This window comes from Misgurnus anguillicaudatus, chromosome 24, assembly GCF_027580225.2.
Source record: "Misgurnus anguillicaudatus chromosome 24, ASM2758022v2, whole genome shotgun sequence".
Taxonomy (NCBI): Eukaryota; Metazoa; Chordata; class Actinopteri; order Cypriniformes; family Cobitidae; genus Misgurnus; species Misgurnus anguillicaudatus.
The window spans coordinates 43,612,186-43,635,131 of NC_073360.2; the positions used below are offsets into that span (position 1 = coordinate 43,612,186).

General features: G+C 36.2%; 1 protein-coding gene and 1 pseudogene across 2 annotated transcripts in view; both read left to right on the forward strand.

Annotated features, from left to right (window-relative positions):
- LOC129437134 (uncharacterized) overlaps window positions 1–19,327 on the forward strand; it is a 33,148-nt pseudogene extending 13,821 nt beyond the window's left edge.
- The window catches only part of LOC129439007 (uncharacterized), a 109,430-nt gene that overhangs the window by 33,135 nt on the left and 53,349 nt on the right, over window positions 1–22,946 (forward strand). Inside the window, exon 1 of one of the 2 annotated variants that reach the window (XM_073863497.1) lies at window positions 21,374–21,658. In XM_073863497.1, coding sequence (XP_073719598.1) covers window positions 21,647–21,658 — 12 coding nt within the window. In that variant the 5' untranslated portion in view covers window positions 21,374–21,646. Of the gene's footprint in view, window positions 21,659–22,946 lie in introns of those variants that run through there. The other variant, XM_073863494.1, reaches the window with a different exon arrangement.

Below are 22,946 nucleotides of genomic sequence, written 5' to 3' on the forward strand. Positions count from 1 at the left end.
AAAAAGTTGATTGGAGAGGGGAAAACCTATAAAGAGGTGCAAAAAATGATAGGCTGTTCAGCTAAAATGATCTCCAATGACTTAAAATGGAGAGCAAAACCAGAGAGACGTGGAAGAAAACGGAAGACAACCATCAAAATGGATAGAAGAATAACCAGAATGGCAAAGGCTCAGCCAATGATCACCTCCAGGATGATCAAAGACAGTCTGGAGTTACCTGTAAGTACTGTGACAGTTAGAAGACGTCTGTGTGAAGCTAATCTATTTTCAAGAATCCCCCGCAAAGTCCCTCTGTTAAAAAAAAGGCATGTGCAGAAGAGGTTACAATTTGCCAAAGAACACATCAACTGGCCTAAAGAGAAATGGAGGAACATTTTGTGGACTGATGAGAGTAAAATTGTTCTTTTTGGGTCCAAGGGCCACAGGCAGTTTGTGAGATGACCCCCAAACTCTGAATTCAAGCCACAGAACACAGTGAAGACAGTGAAGCATGGAGGTGCAAGCATCATGATATGGGCATGTTTCTCCTACTATGGTGTTAGGCCTATTTATCGCATACCAGGGATCATGGATCAGTTTGCATATGTTAAAATACTTGAAGAGGTCATGTTGCCCTATGCTGAAGAGGACATGCCCTTGAAATGGTTGTTTCAACAAGACAATGACCCAAAACACACTAGTAAATGGGCCAAGTCTTGGTTCCAAACCAACAAAATTAATGTTATGGAGAGGCCAGCCCAATCTCCAGACCTTAATCCAATTGAGAACTTGTGGGGTGATATTTAAAAATGCTGTAAAACCAAGAAATGTGAATGAATTGTGGAATGTTGTTAAAGAATCATGGAGTGGAATAACAGCTGAGAGGTGCCACAAGTTGGTTGACTCCATGCCACACAGATGTCAAGCAGTTTTAAAAAACTGTGGTCATACAACTAAATATTAGTTTAGTGATTCACATGATTGCTAAATCCCAGAAAAAAAAGTTTGTACAAAATAGTTTTGAGTTTGTACAGTCAAAGGTAGACACTGCTATTTTTTTGAACACACCCCTTTCAACTAATACCCCAGTTGCGCAGCCTTGGGAGCGTGCGTGTCATGAATGCTGGGTCTTGTTTGTTTTCTGGGAGTCTGCTGAACCTACTGGTGGCTTGTTTGCCACGTGGCAATGAAAAGGTGTACTGAAGGCCTTGATTGTTCTGGTTGGTCACATTGTGCTGCTATTGTTTTGAACAAGACTGTATCTATAAACAGCAGACATCCATAATGCCATTGCCTAATAAACTGCCTCAGGTGACACTGAACGCTGTGCTGTGGTTACTCACAAGAACACAAGGTTTGCAAAAAAATAGGCTCTTTTTTGCGAGCGAACGCAATATCTTTTCAATTGTTGAAATATAATTTTAAGTCATTGTCTTTATCTTATTGTATATATATTCATCATGTTTGAGAGCAAAACCAAATAGAACTGTCCTGTAAATGATAATGTAAGTGTGTTCCTGTAAGCTCCTGTCTCTCATCTTAATATGAAAGAAATTAGCCAGGTAACTGTGACCCTGGTACCTTTTGTTTCATTGCTTGAGTTGATGGCCATTTGTTTATGTTTGGGCCAAGGGTCTGAGTCAAAGTGCTGTTGTGTTTTGAATAACACATCGGATAAAGGGACACAACACAGGTCATGAGCATTACTGTCCTGCCTAATATTTATGTGATTTATTACACTAAAGAGTACATGAGTACAACACACTGTACTAATACAGTGCCATAATATCTTCATCCAAAATAAGGACACTTGAGTAATTTGAGTAGTTTGATTTGTACATTTGACTGCATTCTTTTTCATTTCTGAATTTTTACTTCAAGAATTTGATAACAGACTGATAAAACTATTGGTATAACTGAAAAAGCTATTATATTGCTGGTCACTAAAATGGTATTTACTATTATGTGACAATTTCTTATCTTTTGTTACTGTATTAGTTGCAGAGATGGGCATAAATAGATGGAAATGTATTTCAAACACAATACTGTGTCGAAAAATGTATTTAAATACAAATACAGTAGGCCCTATTTTGTATTTTAAAAATACACAAAATACATGTGAAATTGGTGATTCAGTGCAAGTATTAGTAGGCTGAAATCTATCTGGGTCTATTTCTGAATGCCAAAAAGCATTTAGATGTGTGCAACTGCTTAGAAACTTGTAGTTTATATTTTTTTTTCAGGGGACCCAGAATTCTCTAGCTACGGCCCTGATTTTGGTCATGATGTTCTTTTAACGTTTTATTCTAAGGTGGTTATTTTAACACAAAACGTCTTACAAATGTTGCATTTTGGTCAGGTTTTGTTTTCATAGTGAACAGATGTGATTTACGTTTTTTACTACCTAGAGAAAATGTGCCAATTAGTTATTTCAAAATGTTTTTAAAACATCCTTTTTTGTTTTTTTTAGGGTGTGGTTTTTAAAAGTTTTTAAAATGTTGTGGCGCACATTACCATAAAAAATACAACGTTGTGAAAATAATGTGTTTGTATTTTTAATCTGATCATAATCTCTTTGTCCTACTATATCCTTTATGACTTTAAAAGCTTGACGTTTTGTCTTTATTCTTCAGCAATTATTTCCCCACCCTTTCTTTTCATTTAGTCATTACTTTATACAATAGTTTGTGGTGATTTCTGTCCATAAATAAGACGCATAGTTGTTTTGCTAAAGCCATTGTAAAGCAGTGAGCGTCTTCTCTCTCCAGTACAGCAGGAGGCGCTGCAGCTCTTTAGTCCGCAAATAAACTCACGAAAGAAAGAAAGAGCGCGTGTGATGTGTTTGTGTGTCCTCAGTGTTTTTCTCTCTTGCGTGTTTCATTGAGTGTAAACAGAGTCTTGTCTTTGTGTATTTAAGTGTTGAGACGATGCAGGACACTACAGTGTGTGACAGTAAACAGAGCTTACAGGAGGATCAAACCTCCACAGAGTCTCTGGATTCTGTCTGTAACGCTGGAGAACAGCAGCAGATCCTGCAGACCAAACTGAAGATGTGTTCAGTTAAACTCATCGACTGCACGAACCTCATGATGAAGATTAAAACTGAACCCACAGAAATCAAAACTGAACCGACAGAAATAAAAACTGAACCCACAGAAGACGAAGATCTCACTGAGGAAGATGATGATTTTATTCCATCAGGTATGTCTCCTTAATTATTGTTGTGTTTTTAACATTTTTAACTGGTATGTGAAAAGGTTTTTAATCAAGGAAGCCCAAGCATGGTTTTAAGATTTCTAGAGGAAATAAATTTGAAACATCTTTTTTAATCTTCCTTTGATTTATTTATACTTTATTCTCGCCATGAATATACCCTTAGAAGCTGGTATGGCGTTAAAAAAAGAAAGAACTGTCATGTGAGCACCTATTTTGGGTTTTCAGTCTCAAACTCACTAATGAAAAGAACAAGAAATGTAAATACTTAAATGTTAAAGGAGTTTAGGATATATTTAATGTAGGCTTAGGGTTAGTTATCACCCCAAAATGTTAATTTTATCTTATGTCACAATCGACACCTGTGTTGTTCTAAACCCACAAGTAGGGATGGGAATTGATAAGAATTTAACGATTCCGATTCCATTATCGATGTTGCTTATCGATCCGATTCCTTATCGATTCTCTTATCGATTCTCATTGGGTGAGGGAATAAGCACAAATGTGTATGTTTGTATTAACTCGCTTTGATATCTGTTCAGAAGACACAGAACAGATTATACACACATTATTAACCTCAGAACAAACTTAAAAGTAGGTGAGCTACTTCTTAAAGTAAAGTCCAGGGACCTATAGCCTAGGGCAGTGTTTCTCAACCAGTAATAATGTGATAGGACTAGGAATTAATTAAACAGAACTAGACTGACATAAAACATGCAACTTTTGGTCATGCATGCATTTGTTATTTTCTTTTGAAAAGACATGATGCTGGACAAAATACAACAAATACAGCAAATTAACCTAACGAAAAGTAGAGGCATCTACTGTGGCAAACGGATGCAAATACCACATTTTTCACTGCTCGGCAGAGGTGGACACGACTTGAGTATTTTAGTTGCATTTTCCAAGCATCTGTGCTTTATCAGAGTGTTGTCTTGGAAAAATTTACTTTACTTAAAAATGTTCACTACATTCTAAAGCATAGAATCATAGTTTGTATTATATTGCATATTAAAATTGATTTAATACATAATTACATAAAAAATGTGTACTTTTACTTTTCTTGAGTAAAAGTACAAAACATTACTAGATGTTTACTTAAATATTAAATAAAACAAAAACTTGAAATTATGAAATGTAGTGGATTTAAAATGATGATAATTTGCTTTGGAATGTATGTTTTCAAAACAATAAAAACACAAATACTTGAAAATGTACTTTTAAGTAGAAATATTTAGGTAGTGTCCGCCTCTACTGCTCGGTGAAATGTGTTTATCCTCTCCTCGGTCATTTTATTCCTCCCTGCCTCTGTAAACGGAGTAAGTTAGCTAGAGATGCACGAGAGATACTTTCTGCAGCCTCTGAGCCAGTGTGAGAGCCAGTCAGACTCTGGCCGTCATCAATATGATGGACAATGACAAGGGAGATTATCCGTATAGTAAAAGTTTACACAATGAAATGGCGCTCATATTAACATTAACATATTACCTTCGGCATTAATAACAGATGGCGTCCCGTTAGCTCCGCTGGTGCTTGACTCTCTGATGTTGTTGTGTAATAGTGTATCAAACACGCGACAGTCCTGCAACGCGAACGTTTTGTCGTATTTTCGCGTGAAGTATAAGTTATTGATTCAACTTGTTTCAGTGTTTCACGAAGCCTTGCTCTGTCTGCCCACCACTAAATATAACAAAACTTTGGATCATTCTGCGTCGATGCAATGTTTGCTGCGCTCTAAACCAAAACAACACAGCGCGTGTGTGTGACGTCATGACACATTTGCAACGAACGAGCGGAACCGATAAGCGGAGAGGCGGGCCAAGATGGCGGCGTGAATAGATGCACATGTTATAGCGCTTACAAACAATATAGGGTATATCTTACAAAAGTTTATGTAAGAAGAAAGTCACATTTGTTACGGCTTAGTGATAAATAATTGCAGGTAATTAATACAAATTCCGCGGTTTCTTACTTGAATAGAAGAGGAATTATCATGGATTCGTCAGCCCATGAGATGGATACCGAACTTCAGAGATCAACAGAGAAAAGACTTATTAGCCAAACTCACTCTTATACTTGTCAACAGGAAAAGGAAGATGAGTGGGATTCGACTCCAAATACGCCAACCAAAGCACCACCGTCGAAAAAGCATGCAAAACGTGCTGCCCCGGATGATCTAACTTTAAGTCAGGTGCAGCAAAGTATCATACAAATAATCAGACAGTCATCCGAGGAAATAAAAGACATGGTGAAAGAAAATTCGAACAGCATCAATCTCCTGAAAGATGCTTTAGAAGTGGTGCATTCTGAAATTTTCGACATTCGAAAGGAGAATGACAATCTTAAAAACAAAACCGAAGAAAACATGAAGCGCATCTCTGAGTTGGAGGACAGATTAAATGATCAGGATCGTTACTGTCGAAGGTGGAATCTTCGATTAGAGGGGCTGACTGAACAGGCAGATGATAGTGTCAAAACTCGTGTAATGGAAATCTGCAAAGCGGTGGTTGTCGAAGAAGATCGTAACTTCGTGGCAAACAACGTGGACATTGCTCATCGAGTTGGAAGACCCAGTCCAAATAGTGGCAAGGAAAAGAAACCAAGGCCGGTAATAATAAGATTCACTTCCAGAACAGCGAGGGACCTCACATGGAAAGGTGCAAAGGGAAATGACTTTCTTAAAAGGAACAAGATGTACTTCAAAGAGGATCTCACGTTTAAAGACAGGGCTACGCGGAATCTCCTTTGGCCTTCGATCGACAGAGCACGGAAAGAGGGTAAAAAGGCCTTCTTTGTGGGAGTCAAGGCAATCGTAGATGGTAAAGAAATTAAAATGTAAACCTGCACTACTCTCTTTACTTTGTGATCTGAATCTTAAATGACTATGAAACGGAAAATGGGTTGGCTTTAGGCTTCTATTCTTTAAAGACTAAAACTAACTATGCGTTTATTTATATTGCTTCTATTCATTAGAAATGTGAAATTACAATTTCACAAGGTTTCTTTCTTTTCATTTTATTCAAATTGAAGCAAGCAGGATTTCAAAAATGACTACGAATGTGACTGATTTTCGAAAAGATGAGAGTAAGATTATACCCTTTATTATACACTCTCAACACTTTCAACCTTAATTTGGTTATTGTTCACCTAATTGTTCTATTAAGGTGTTCTTTCATTCTTGTTCGAGTTCATGTCAATAACAATATTTTCAGTTAATGCCAGGGGAATACGAGATATGTTAAAAAGAAAAGCTCTGTTCTTGTTTTGTAAGGGTAAAGAAGCAGATTTTTGTTTTATTCAAGAAACTCATGCCTGCAAAGATGACGTTCTTTTTTGGAAGAATCAATGGGGTTCTGACATTTGGTTTTCTTTTGGTGCCTCAAATAGAACAGCAGGTGTCGCTATTTTAAAAGACAAATTTTCAGGGAAGGTTCTAAGTCACAAAACAGATGATCAAGGTCATTGGGTTGCTTTACTTATTGATATTAACCAAGTTAAAGTTATTATTATAAATATATATGCCACCAATAATAAAAAAATAAACGAGTTGATTTTTCAGGATATTGAAGGCCATATTAATAATTTACATTCGAAATTCCCATCTGCTGAGATCATTTGGGGTGGTGACTTTAACACAGTGTTTGATGGACAATTAGATCGATGGCCACCCAGAGTTGACAATATGGCAAATGAATTAAGCAATGTTTGTTTACGGCTGAACATGATCGACATATGGAGATATAAAAATCCACAATCACTTATGTATACATGGAGTAATAGGGACAGATCTCAACAGTCACGTATTGATTTTTGGCTAATTTCAGAACATATAAAAGAGAGAGTTGAATTTGTTACTATTGAACCATCAGTTTTAACAGATCACAAAGGCTTATCAATTAAAATAAATGTGTTAGTATGTCAGTCAAGCAGAATTAAGCGAGGATATTGGAAGTTAAATAATAGTTTACTGGATTACAATGATTTTTGTGACCAAATTAAGAAGTTAATAGTTAAATATTGGCAACAGGCTTCTTTGATTCAAACTTATGGGGAATTATGGGAACAAACTAAATTTGAAATAAGGAGATTTGCAATATCATATGGAAAATCAATTAAGAAAAAGAAAAAAGAAAATGAAAATAAAATAATTAATGAAATAATATCCATCACTTGTAAAAAGAACCAAAATATGACAAGCACTGATTTATTAAAACTTGCTACATTGCAGAATGATCTGGATAAGATTTATGAAGAGAAAGCGAGGGGTGCTTTTGTTAGGTCTAGAAGAAAATGGATGGAAGCAGGAGAAAAAAACACAAAATACTTTTTTGGTTTAGAAAAAAGAAATGGAGAAATAACATCTGTAAATAAATTAATAATTAATGGAGTTACTAATGATAATCCCAGGGATATTTCTTGTTTTGTTCATCAATTTTATAGTAAATTGTATAGTTCAAATAATCAACTAAATGAGGCAGATTTTTTTCTTGATAATGTGTCCAACAGCATTAATAAAATTTCATCAGATTACAAACTGTTATGTGATAAAGAATTAAATATTGAGGAAATTACTAATTGTATAACTGATCTTAAAGACAACAAGGCACCTGGGAATGATGGATTGACAGGGGAATTTTTTAAAAAGTTTTGTGATGACCTTGCACCTTTTTTACTTGCTGTTTTTAAAGAAGCCATTGATTTGGGAGAAATGCCTGCATCATTAAAACAAGGGGTAATTACACTTATACCAAAGCCTAACAAAGATCAATTATTCTTAGACAATTGGAGACCAATTAGTTTGTTAAACAATGATACCAAAATTTTTTCTTTAATCTTTGCAAAACGTCTCAAAAAATATCTGAATACAATAATTGACGAAGAGCAGTCGGGTTTTCTGAAAGGACGTTTTATTGGAAATAATATTAGATTAATTTTAGATTTAATTGATTATAGATTCCTTATTCCAGATGATTCCTTTATATTATTCATTGATTTCTATAAAGCGTTCGATACTATTGAACATTCGTTTATGTTCAAAGTTATCGACTTTTTTGGTTTTGGATTTTTTTTTCAAAAAGCAATTCGTACACTTTATAATGGATGTAATAGTTCAGTCCAGCTTTCCCACGGTACTTGTCAGAGATTTGATATAGGCCGTGGGATAAGACAAGGATGTCCTATATCACCTTTTCTCTTTATTTTGGTTACTCAGGTCATGGCTGCATATATCAAAAAAGCAAGTTTTCAAGGAATATCAGTGTTTGGGAAAGAGATTAAACTTAGTCAATTAGCAGATGATACCACAATTTTTATCAAAAACAGTGATGATGTGGGCGAAGTTATTAATTGTATTGAAACATTTTCTGGTATATCTGGATTAGTGATGAATAAGAATAAGTCCATCTTATTTTCTCTTAAAGAATGTGTCTTGAAGGAAATTTGTGGAATACCAATTAAAGATAATCTCAAATACCTTGGGATAATGGTATGTAAAGATTTGAATCAAAGAAGCAAGTTAAACTTTGAGCCTATTATAGAGAAAATTAAGAATCGATTTAATATGTGGCTTATGCGAGATCTGTCCCTAAATGGACGTGTTCTGCTTTCAAAGGCAGAAGGGATTTCAAGGTCTGTTTATATATCAATGTCAGCAGATGTACCAAACATTGTTGTCAAAGAACTGGATAAGATTCTTTATGATTTTATTTGGAGGAAGAAAATACACTATTTACGGAAAGATATTCTAAATAATAATAGAGCTTTTGGTGGCCTTGAAGTCTTAAATTTTACAGATCTCAATAACGTGTTTAAGATAAAATGGATAATTGAATATATTAAAAATAAAGACAGTATTTGGAATATTTTCCCTAATTACATATTTAATTCTTTGGGTGGCATTAATTTTCTTTTAAAATGCAACTTTTCAGTTGACAAAATCCCAATTAAATTGGCAAACTTTCATAAGCAGGCATTGCTGGCTTGGCAATTAATTTATAAACATAACTTTTCTCCGCATCGATACTTTATATGGAATAACAAAGATATCCTGTACAAAAAAAAATCTATATTTAATCAGACTTGGTACGACAATGGAATTCTTACTGTTAATCAATTGCTTAATGAACAAGGATTACTCTTAACATATTCTGAATTTCTCAACAAATTTATGATTCCTGTGAGACCAAAAGAATATGCTATTATCTTTGATGCAATCTCTGATAAAATTGTACTACTATTACGGAATCCTGGATTCTATCCTGTAAATGTTGATCTTCAAACCAGTTTTTGTAGTGATACAATGTTTATTGGGGATGTTGATATACTGAAAGATAAATGTAATAATAAATATATAAGAAATATTTTAAAAACAAATTATTTACCATCCTCAACAGTGTTTTGGTCCACAAAATTTAAAGATATTAATTGGAAAAAAGTATGGTCAATTACAAATAAATTTTTTATTAGTAATAAAATTAAAGAAGTTTCTTATAAAATTTTACATAGAATTTATCCTGTCAAAGAGGTGATTGAACGTTTCCATTTGAATATTGAAAACTTGTGTGAATTTTGTGGTGTTGCCAAAGAATCTATCACTCATCTTTTTTTTGATTGTGTATACTCAAAAATGTTTTGGGTAGATGTATCTAACTTCATTTCTAGGATGTGTGAAATATGTATACAAATTGATCTTTATGATGTAGTTTTTTTCTTTGTGCAGGACATTGTTGATTCCAAAAGTAAGATGTTTTTCCTTATTCAACTTTTTATTTTACTTGGAAAATACCATATTCATGTAAAAAGATGGACAAAAGCTAAGCCAAACTTTGAACAATTTTTAAAAGAAATTAAACAATATGGTATTACACTGGACAAAATCAAAAACAAAAAGGCAAGAAAAACCCATGAAATTCTTTGTTATTTTAAATTGTTATAACTTACCACTGGCAATTTTTTTTTTCTATTTCTTTTGCTTATTATTTATTTTTTAACTACTCTATATTCTATGTTTACTTGATATTATATTGTTGCGAGTTGTATATTTTTTTTTTATAACTCCTTGTATATTTTTTGAATTTCTGAAATAAACTTTCTATTAAAAAAAAAAAAAAAAAAAAAAAAAAAAAAGGGAACCGATAAGCGGAATCGATAAGCAGGCATGCTAACGATTCAAAGGAATCGATTCACTGGGCACCGGTTCTTAAGAAGAACCGGTTCTCGATTCCCATCCCTACCCACAAGTGCTCCAATTGTCTCGAGAACACATTTTTAGATATTTTTTATGAAATGTGGGAGGCTGTCTGTCCCATTGACTTTAGTTAGTTTACAATTCTTTTCCCCAGAAAATTATGAAGGACATCACCAAAAGGTCCATCAAATATGTAAAAATGTGTTCTGAAGACAATCAGAGCACTTGGGGGTTTAAACAACACCGGGGTCAATTGTGATTTATGATAAAAGTAACATTTTGGGGTGTACTAACCCATTAAAAAAGACTTAATCTCATTCTAGAACTGTCACCATATAATGCAACAAGAATTCAAAGTCTCTGTTCAAAAAAATATTGGTCCATCCATTTGTCTCCTACAAAATTGTGGATTAATCACAAATAATCATGCATTACTTTATATGTTTCTTTGTCTTTGTCGATAACTTATTGAACAGTCATTGTTGTTTTATTAGGTAAATTTATAGAAAATTAGAGCTTGAAAATTATTATCATTGAATTATTGTCCAGCACTACAACAGGTGCTGGTCATATAATTACAATATCTTCAAAAAGTTGATTTATTTCAGTAATTCCATTCAAAAAGTGAAACTTTGTATATTATATTCATTCGTTACACAAAAACCCGATATATTTCAAATGTTTATTTCTTTTAATTTGACGATTATAACCGAAAACTAGGAAAATCCCAAATTTGTAACTCAGACAATTATGGCGCTTTTCCATTGCATAGTACCCCACGGTTTGGTTTAGTTTGGGTCGGGTCAGCTTACTTTTGGGAGCTTTTGCATTGGGTGCAGTACGCAGAGGCGATTCTAGGGTCTATGGGGGGCCCCAAGCAGAAAAAACCCTGTGTGCAAGAAGTGTGCAAAACTTCGTCCTTTGCTTAACCCACTATTCTACAGTGCAACAGTTACTGCGAAAGATACATAATAGTGTAATCATCATCATACCTAACATTATTAACATGTTTGGAGGCATAAATGGCATAACATGTTTGTAAATAATGACAGCAGAGAAATATTTTCTACATATACAATTATAGCAATGATTCATAACTTATTTTTACAAGAATATTTTTATAAGAATGTTTTAAGAAATCAGTCATTTTATGACTGCAATACTAAATAATCTCAGTCATAGTTTCTGCTAATTGTTATGCAAGTTAGTGTCCTAGAGTTAAATATTAGTAAACTAAATATTAATTTCATATCTGAAAATACAGAACAGTATAACACATACATCTGTTGATTTTCTCAGCAACAATGCAATTCTATAGACTTGAAAAGAGGTTTTCCTGAGATTTGTTTGATAATGTTTGAGACCTGACAGGGTGAGGATGAAGTTTGTCATACCTCCCTTAAACTCATCATCTCTCCTTTCTTCTTCCCTTTCCCTACTTTGCACAAAACATTTCTGATGTACATCTACAGAAGCCAATAGTGATCGAGTTAAGAAACTTCCTTTAGTCTCGTCACGTTTTCCTAAGCTAACTCACTCGCGTGACGTCTTTTGAATGCGGTTGTGCACTGACGAACGCAAAGACGCGCGCGGACATGAATACGTGCGTGCACGCGTCATTGCGACTGCTTCGTCGCTTTTACCAGCGTAAATTGGGTAACTACATTCCACATAGATCGGTTTTTGCCGCGATTGTCTTTGTAAAGGATTGCACTAGTTAACTGCTAAAATTTGAACTTGAGATTTACACCGGGCACAAAAGATTTACACTTGGGCACGTGCCTGACTGGAGCTGGACCGGACACATTAAACCACATGTGGGTACAGAGGGCTGCTCACTTTAGCGCCTTTTTGCGGTTAAATTGTTTTAAATCACTTGAGTTTTAGCATTTGCAAGCCTTTGAAACACGTGCAAATGATAAACTTTTCCAATTTAAATTTGCGTTTTAATCTGGGAATCACATGCGAGCCAAACCGTGGGTCGTGATCCGTACGGATCAACTGCGACAGCACTACTGAACGATACAATGTCACCCATTCGCTACGTTCATTTTCGAAACTGGCAAGTTATCCACCTGGGTTGGATTTTGACTGGGCTAAGCCAATGTCAATCAACATTCCATCCAATCGGAATTTTGATATGCAGTCATGTTGAGTATCTATGTTCATCTACCGGGTGTAGCTGGCCATCCGAGAAACAAACTTGGGGGCCCTCTAGTGGCTCGGGGCTCCAAGCAGTTGCCTGCCTTGCCTGTTGACAAGGTGCGCCTCTGGCAGTACGTAGTACCCAATACTTTTTTCGTACCACCTCGGTTGGGGTTCCAAGCGACCCGAGCTGATACCAAACGTGACGCGAAAACACTGTAGATCACTGATTGGTCTGAGAGAATCGTCACGTCATCGCTATAATGTAAAAGATTAGCTTTACCTCAATGCTAGCTTGCGCTGTCTCGAGCAAACGTGTTGTCATCTGCTCTGCTATAAGTTTCCAAAATCCCATTTAGCGATGAAAAACATCCACAGGTTGAGAATCAGTGACACCATAACAGTTTTTTCCAGACTTGCAGTTTGGGGCGGAACATTTGCGACGAGCACGTCAGCATTATATATGCTTAAATGCAACCTAAATGAGGCTCCGTGGAGCGCCTCTCATGTGAGACAGAGATATAGTGATACATGCGATGTGCAAACATCTGTTTTTGGTGGTCAATTTTAATTTTGTGGCGGACTGAGAAATAAATACCTGTATGGGAAAATACAACGACGCTCTCACTTGTATGATGTCACAGCTGTAGGCAGCGCAAATATAACGACACGCCTATAATCCCTCCCACTGCGAAGTGATACTAAACTCAATGGAAAAGCTAACCACGCCAAAGTGAGGTGAGCTGACCCGACCCAAACCGAACCAAACCGTGGGGCACTATGCAACGGAAAAGCGCCATAAGACACCTGGTGCCACACTGTAATCAACTAATTAACTCAAAACACCTGCAAAGGCCTTTAAATGGTCTCTCAGTCTAGGATCGTTTCTCAATATGCGTTCTTGTCTGTTCTTGTGGGCTTGTAAAACGTCATCAGTCGCGGCCCAAGTACTGTTCCAAATCCAAGTTCGCATCAAGCCAAGTTCACATAACATCCGCATAACATCCCATTTTATCAAGGATGCATCAGGAGGTGACTTGTGCTGACTTCTGACAGCCAAGTTTCCCAGAATGCATTTCGCGTCACCGGCAATAAAGCTTAAAGCTTGCACAATATTCGAATTTCAAAATATTACTCTTTATGTGTCATAAATGTAGTTTTAAGAGCTGTTTAGTCGAGAATATAGATGAATAAACTTCAAATATGTGGTCAGTTAGTAAAGTTAGTAAAGATAGCGCCTTTTTAATATATGAGTTCTGGGGAATCAGCATGGGGGAAGCCTCATCTCAGCAAGTCCTTCTAAAATTTACTGCTGTCTCAGTGTAGCTGCTCTGCCCTCCGGTGTCAGATGGTCAAACATGAAAAATTCCCTTTGGATATATCTAACTGGCATGTTTTGTCTCATCAATACATTTCTCTTTATTAATTATATTAAGTCTGTTATTTGTTATTATTTTTTATCTCTTTCTTTATTCAGCAACGTTTGGCAAATGTTTGTAAACATGACAAATGATGTGACAAACAGTAAGAAAGTAAACTCTACCGCTTCACAGTACAATCAATAAAGCCACACAGGTGTAAGGGTTTATGACGCATCTCCGCGACAGCTCTACGACTAGGGCTGGGTATTGGCAATGGCCTCACAATACGATACGTATCACGATACATGTGTCATGATACAATGTATCACGATACGATACAATGCGGTGCGTGCTGCGGTACATTGCAATACTTTTCCTTTTTTAATCAAAAATGTAAAATAATAGAGCTGATTTTTTTTTACTTTTTTTTAGCCAAAGTGTTTTCACACATCTGCTTTGAAAGCTGCAGGTGTTTTAAAATTTTCTGCCATTTTCTTACTCTTGCTAACTTCTGAGACATTGGCCGAATGGCCGTATATGACAGACAACTGGACAGCGACAACTACAGCAGTGGCGGAGGAAGTTGTTTGAAGCAACAGAGGGATTTGATGGTTTTTTAAAATATGGATAGTAGAGATCGAAATATCAATACACTATTGTGGAAACAAATTATCACGATAGTTAGCTGTATCTGTATTTTTGCATTGCCCTATCTACGACACATGGTATTCACGTCACTGTCCGAAATTGCTCACTCATTTTCGTTCCCTTCTTCCCCATATAGTGGACTCGGTTGTCATTTGCTATATAGGTAATAGTGAATGAGTGAACGAGTGAGCGGTTTCGGACGCAGCTAATATAAGTTCTAAGTTACGAATTTGGGATTTTCCTTAGTTGTTGGTTATAATCATCAAAATTAAAGAAATAAACATTTGAAATATATCAGTCTGTGTGTAATGAATGAATAGGGGTGTCACGATTCTCCAAATCCTCGATTCGATTACATTTTCGATTCTAAAGTCACGATTCGATCCGATTCTCGATTTTTACATATTTTTTATATGGCATATAATTTAGACAAAATGATATGCCATGATTTATTATTATTATTATAATACTTTAACATTAACATGCACATTGCACAACTCGCATGGGGGTTTGTGGGCTTCACTTAACGCGAGAGCTTGTAGAGAGAGGATTCTTTCTTGCACGCACATGGACTATGCGCGGTTGGCAGTTACATGGATCGGGCGGATGACGTGACGAAAAATAATATGTTAATTAAATTCGGGCGGGTGCCGAATCGACTGCTTGTTATTAGCTCTGTCCTTCTAAGCATGCGACATCTCTGTCTTTCATAGTGGCAGCCTCAGAAGTTCAAGAAAAGAACTGAAATGAGACGGTCTAGCCTTCTGAGGACCCAAAATTTGCGTCACCTGCTGCACACGCCCCCAGTAGCCCCCACCGCGCCTGTCAGCAGAAAACAGCGGAGACATTTCTGACTTATTAAAATAAATATGTAATCAGAAAAATATTAATTTATTTTAGAACATATGACACATTGATGTAGATTAATCTATTCAACAGCATATAAAATAATCAACCTAGAAATATACGCAACATAAACAGAATAATATTAACACAAAACATAACTTATAATACTAAAACAGTGACAAGAAAAAGTTTTCTAATAAATACACACTTTTATTTAATAAAGCTTTTAATTGTTTTAATTGTTAAGGATCCATTCGTTCTATCATTAACAGCGCGGAGAAATGAGGACGCATTTTGACACAGCTCTTATCAACGCTGGCGAAGGAGGAACGTGGCCAACTCAAAAAATGAGAATTAAAAACAAAGGAAATAGAATGTCAGAAAGGGTTGCCTGGAATAAGTTTTACAACGTGGTAAATCAGGATGACACCAGTGCAGGCTATGTAATTCGTGCGTTTAATTTAGGCTATTTATTTATTTATTTTTGTCCCTGTGCGCCGATCGAAGACGGAGTTCACTGCTGATATTCAAGAGGTTTCTAGTCTCGCGGCTGTCATCAGCAGCGCCTTGCATCGCCCAGATAGCGGATGGCGGGCGGGTACAGTTTTGAAAACTGGTCAGAAACGTTGGTGCGCATGGATGGTGGACGGATGATGAGTTTTGTTATGCGGTTGCGGATGAAATAATAGCCCATACGCGCATCTCTAACATGGACTTAATGCACGTGGACTTAATGCGCGTGTCTTGGACTCATAGCATCTGAAATAAATCCAGCATAATAAGCAGCTGCGCTTCTCTCTGTCTCACGTGCTCGCATCTGTCCGAAGTCTGAACATAAACTAAAGGAGTAATCCTTATGTATTTGTTCAGTTTTATGCGTTTCATGCAAGCTGAGGCAAACTATCATTTTGTTTAACCCGCTGCATCTTTGCGCCTCCCTCGCTATCGCGCACGTGCAGAGAGCTGCACTCTGTCCAAAGTCAGATCACTGGTAATCCTGTTTATGATATGCATTTCAAGGAGTTGTAGCATCCCTCGTGTTTAAAATATGATCGCGTTCCGCTGGACAGATGTTTTTAAAGGCATCTCTGAGTTTTTTTCCTCGCTTGGCAAGCCGACCGGACGTGAAATGGGGGCGTGGCAGCATCGACGATCCCATTTTTTAATTCGAAGTTCGAAGCTGTGACTTAATTTCGATCGATTTCGATTTAAAATCGAAATCGTGACACCCTTATGAATGAATATAATATACAAGCTTCACTTTTTGAATGGAATTAGTGAAATAAATCAACCTTTTGATGATATTCTAATTATATGACCAACACCAGTACTATAACTTAAAACGGCTCGTTCTGGTTCTTCATTCTGATTGGTTGAAACGCGTTCTAAGCCGTGATATAATACCCTGGTAACCCCACGGTTCAGATCGCATTACAGAAGTATCAGTGTGCCAATGTTGCTACATACTGATTTATGAAAATAAACACCACAGTCTTTAATCATTTTTTCATTGTGTCTTTGCTGCGTCTGTGTTGGTTGGGAACTGCGCTTTGTTGCAGCCACACTTGATTCTGGGGAACTACTTTGTTTGGCGGAAGAGTAATATTTGTACTAATATAATTACAACTTACTTGTTTTTATATTATGAAATCCTGCTATGCATATGAAGTAACCGTTTTATAAAAGCAATAACCCCCGCAAAGCAGTGGGGTTACAGTGCATTTTATAACAGCTAATGGGCGTTGTTAGGCATGACGCGAAGCGGGGGTTATTGCTTTTATAAAACGGTTGCTTCGTGTGCATAGCAGGATTTCATATTATAAAATGCACTGGTAACCCACTGCTTCTTGGGGCTTATTGCTTTATTATACAACAGTTCTCTCTGGTTCTCAAATCTGATTGCAGAAAATTTGCGTGGCAATCAAAGGGTGAAAATTAAAATATTTTTATTTAAAACACTCAAATAAAACTTACTTTTGAAGAAACTATGACAGAAAATGCTACACATACTAGATTATTAATGAAGTTTTAACAGATAACTCTAACGGGAATAGCTGCGTGATAAAGTGAAACTAAAGGGTTAATAAACACAAACTGAAATAATTAGTAAACTTTATAATTGTTAATAGTCTCTAATAAGACAGTCTTTATGCAGTAAATCCGGTTTAAAAATGCGACATCCGAAGGATGCAGTCTTTTATTTGAGAGCATTTTACCTCCACAAGAAATCCCTTGAGACACATTTAATCTCGCGAGATCTCGTTGCACCCCTAGTAGCGCAGAGAAGGCGGTGGTCAACTCCTCACACAAAAACAAACAACCACAAGGTAGCGCGAGTTTCGAAACTCCTTTATCCAGTTTCGATACTCCGACCGAACCAAGGCCTCTTTTGTCATTGGTTACGGGATTTCTACATAAACAACACAAGCTCTGAATCAAGGCTTCATCTGGCACCTGACTTCTGTCTATATGTGTGAATCTAGAAAAAGATACAGAATCTCAATTCTTCATCCTTATTGTTGTGTAAATAAGAGTGAAAAGACAATTTATTTGTTTCATGTTTCTTTCAGATGTGAAGAGTGATTCATGTTTGGATATAGAAATAACGTCCTCAACATCAAAAGAGCGACTGACAGCACAAACTCTTTCCTGCATCACCTGTGGAAAGACATTCAGCTCACAGAGACATTTAGAGAGACATGAGAGAAAACACACAGAACAGAAACTCTTCACCAGATCTGAGATCAGCTTTACTACCTTACAAGAGAAGAAATGTCATTCAGAAGACCACAGAGAAAAGAAGAAGAAGAAAAAGAAGAAGAAGAAGCAGTTTCACTGTGAGCAGTGTGGGAAGATTTTTGGCTCTTCCTCTGATCTAAATGTTCACATGAGGATACACAGTGATGAAAAGCCTTTCAACTGCACTGAATGTGGAAAATACTTCAGAACCAAACAAAATCTTAAAATTCATCAGAGAATTCACACAGGAGAAAAACCTTACGAGTGTCCTCACTGTGAGAAGAGATTTAGCTGTAAATATAATCTGAAGAGACATGTGCTTTTACACACCAATGAGAGACCGTATCAGTGCAGTGAATGTGACAAAACCTTTAGGGATTCAAGTTCATTAAAAAAACACCAGAATATTCACTTTAAAGAGAAACTCTATCAGTGTTCACACTGTGATAAATGTTACAGTCATAAATATCAGCTGATAATCCATGAGAGAGTTCACACTGGAGAGAAACCTTATCACTGTAGTGTCTGTGGGAAGAGTTTTAGTGTAAAGGCTACCTTACTAAATCACAAGAGACTTCATACAGGTGAAAAACCATTCAAATGCTCTCAGTGTGACAAGACGTTTACTTGTTCAAGTAACTTAAAAGCCCATCAAAGAGTTCATACTGGAGAAAAACCTTATCACTGTAGTCTCTGTGGAAAGAGTTTTAGTCAACAGTCACACTTACAAAATCACAAGAGACTCCATACAGGTGAAAAACCTTTCAAATGCTTTCAGTGTGACGAGACTTTTTCTCATTCAGGTTTCTTAAAATGCCATCAGAGAGTTCACACTGGAGAGAAACCTTAACACTAATGTTTGTGGGAAGAGTTCATCAAAAGTCAAACTTTGTAAAGCATCCGTGACCTTAAAGTTATGACATCAAAAACTTTTAAAGGTTTTAAATATCGTTAAAAAACAAGGAATTAAATAATAAACTAACAATTAAAAAATAACAGTAAAATAAGAACAAAAAATTAAATTATGAGTAATATTACAGATAAATACAACAGAACAAACATACCAATGAAATGCAACAGTGCTGCTCATGTTTTTAGATTGATTTAATAGTAGAACTGTATTATGGAGGACGAAAAATGACTTAAAGCTCTTATATTTCAAACGTTCTAGAGTTTTATTTTAGGTTATGATGTTCTTAAAGGGATAGTTCACACAAAAATGAAAATTCTGTTAGCATTTACTCTAATGTTGTTACAAACTTCTATAAATGTCTTTGTTCTGATGAACATGAAGGAAGATATTTTGAGGAAAGTTTGAAATCAAGCCACTTGTGAGTCCCATTTACTTCCATAGTATTATTTTTCCTGCTATGAAAGTGTTGTTTTTAAAACACTGTTTAAAACACTGTGTTGACACTTGTTTTATGAGTGTAATACACCATTGAAATGTTGTTGATCTCAGTTTAATTTTAATTCGAGTTGTGTTGCACCACTTAAATTTAAACACACATTATTGTATATATACATGTTCATCATGTTTAAGAGCAAAACCGAGTAACTCTGTCCACTAATGTAAGTGGGTTTCTGCAAGTTCCTGTCTCATCTTGACATTTGAAAGAAATTATCCAGGTAACTGTGGCCCTGGTACGTTTTATTTCATTATTGATGGCCATTTGTTTATGCTTGGGACAAGGGTCTGAGTCAAAGGTGAATGGTAAGCCTAAGGTGTGAACACATTACTATAATGAAATGGTTAGAGTGAGACAGTGGGTGAGATGTTAATGTTAATGGGATTAAGTGTTGGTGAAACTGAAGGATTGGGAGTGGCAGGGTTACTTCCTTTCAATGTCTTGATGTACAATGCTTTCAAAGTTGAGTGCTTGGTTTTCCATTTAGGGGGCTGCCCGCAAAAATGTGTATAAATGCAATGTAGGGCTGTAATTAAACTTGGTGATTGCAGCGCCTGGACTCTATGTTCGGATTTAAAGATCGTTTTCTGCAATAAAGACTACAGCTCGAGAAAATCCAAGTCTTCTGGTCTTCGATAAAAAGGTTTCCAACACGTTTCCATAATGTTTGAATTAGACGTTTAAAGAACATCATGAACATATCAAAATACAAACCGTGTATAGATGGTTTCAACAGTAACAACATAAACAAGCGACTGTCGTGGTCTGCACGTAACTTCTGGTAAACTTTGCTAAGAATAAATAACAAAGTTCTTTAAACGTAGTTTATTTATATAACAAGCAAAAAACAACACAACGATAACATAGTAAAGCAAAACATTTGTTATTTTCAACGAGGCATTTGTTCAAGAGATCGGTTTGGCAACTAGTCAGACCATTAAAAAAAACGTGGATTGTGTCAGCGCACGTGCGTCCGATGAAACCGTCTATACATTGGTTTAAATTTATCTCAGCTTTATTAGTGTTTTGTTTTATAGTGGTTGGCAGGGCTGGATTGGTAATCGGGCATACTGGGCATTTTATTGGTGGGCCGACATACATTTTTACCAAAGTAACATAAACACCTGGTTCTATATGGTCATGATGTTCTTTAAAATTATTTTTTCAAGTTTTAACAGCTAAACAATCCTCCTAAAAAAACAATAGACACCATCACAGAAATTCTATTGATTTTATATGGAATTTATTGGTTCTAATGGAATATGGCCCAAAACACACTACAGTGTAGTGGTTTTAATGGTAAAAGCTAATGGTTCCTATTGGTATTTTAATGGAAACCATTAGAATCTTCTGTAACGGTTTTATTTAATTTTTTCAGCAGGGAAAACATATCACAAATGTTGCATTTTGGTCTGGTTTTGTTTTCGTAGTGAACAGATGTGATTTACGTTTTTTACTACCTAAACGCGGCAATTAGGTATTTTACAACATTTATAAAACGTCCTTCTTTTTTGTTATTATTTAGGGTGTGGTTTTTAAAACGTTTTTAAAATGTTTGCTGCAACATTACCTTATTGAAAATACAACGTTGTCAAAATTTTGTGATTGTATTTTTAATCTGATAAAAATATATTTTGTCCTACGGTGTCCTATCTTTATGACTTTTAAATCTTGATGTTTTGTCTTTATTCTTCAGCAATTATTTTCCCACCCTTTCTTTTCATTTTATACAATATTCGTGATGATTTCTAGCCATAATTGAGACGCATTTTGTTAAATCCATTGTAAATCACTGAGCGTCTTCTGTCTCCAGTACAGCAGGAGGCGCTGCAGCTCTTTAGTCCGCAAATAAACTCACTAAAGAAAGAAAGAAAGAGCGCGCGTGTGATGTGTTTGTGTATCCTCAGTGTTTTTCTCTCTTGCGTGTTTCATTGAGTTTAAACAGAGTCTTGTCTCTGTGTATTTAAGTGTTGAGACGTTGATGATGAGATGTGCTGTAAATCAGTATGAACTGATCTGTCCATGCTGGATATATTGATGATTTCATCACAGAAATCTCTCAACTGAAGAAAGAGGTGGCGTTACTGGAGACAAAGCTGAGGTCAAGAGGAGATTTAGCAATGAAACGAGAGGTTTGTACAGCTTAAACATCATTTACCTGAATCTGACAACATCAAATCATTTCTAATCTTACTGTTTGTGTGTGTTGTGTTGTCAGGATGTGGATTGTTGTGAATCTTCAGTGTATGTGACTGATGATGGGAGTCTGGATTCAGTGTGGATGAGCAGAGATCAGAGCCGCACACCACAGCCACTACTGGACTCTCCTGCAGACCAAACTGAAGATGTGTTCAGTTAAACTCATCGACTGCACGAACTTCATGATGAAGATTAAAACTGAACCCACAGAAATCAAAACTGAACCCACAGAAATCAAAACTGAACCCAAAGAAATCAAAACTGAACCCACAGAAATCAAAGCTGAACCCACAGAAGAGGAAGATCGCACTGAGGAAGATGATGATTTTATTCCATCAGGTATGTCACCTCAATTATTGTTGTATTTTTAACATTTTTAACTGGCATGTGAGCACCTATTTTGGGTTTTCAGGCTCAAACTCACTAATGAAAAGAACAAGAAATGTAAAAACTAAAATATTAAACGAGTTTAGGATATCTTTAATACTTTTTGAGCAACAGGCATGTAGACCTTAATCCCATAGAAAATCTATGGGTTATTGTGAAGAGGAAGATGAGATATGCCAGACCCAACAATGCAGAAGAGCTGAAGGCCACTAACAGAGCAACCTGGGCTCTCATAACACCTGGGGTGCGTTTCCCGAAAGCATTGTTAGCCAACTACTGTCGTAAGTTTCGTCGTTACTGACAAAGTCCAACGATTTGGTGTTTCCCGAAACCATAGTTCAAACGAACATTCGCAAGCAGCTCTTCACCTGTCGTTAGAAGCATCGTTCCTTGTTATTATAATATGTAGACTTACGTTGATCATGCTTTTGATTAAAATAATCATGTGCACAGTCATACAAGCTTTAAGACCCTGGGGAATCCCTTGGAGGAGTGACGAAAGAGGGAACTTGCACATGAATTAAATATCTTGAAAATATAAACAAATAACTAAATCTATATGAAGATAATGAACTCTGCAACACTCTGCTTTTACTGACACTAAAACGCCACAACACCCACAAGGTGGCGCGAGTTTCGAAACTCCTTTATCCCGGTTTGATACTTAGACCGAACCGAGGCCTCGTTTGTCATTGGTTACGTGATTTCTACATAAACGACACAAGCCCTGAATCAAGGCTTCATCTGGCACACCCATTTATTTTTGACACGCGCTCCGAACCTTTGCTTCAAATATCCCATCACTAACAATGACCCAGTTGTAATAACAGGACT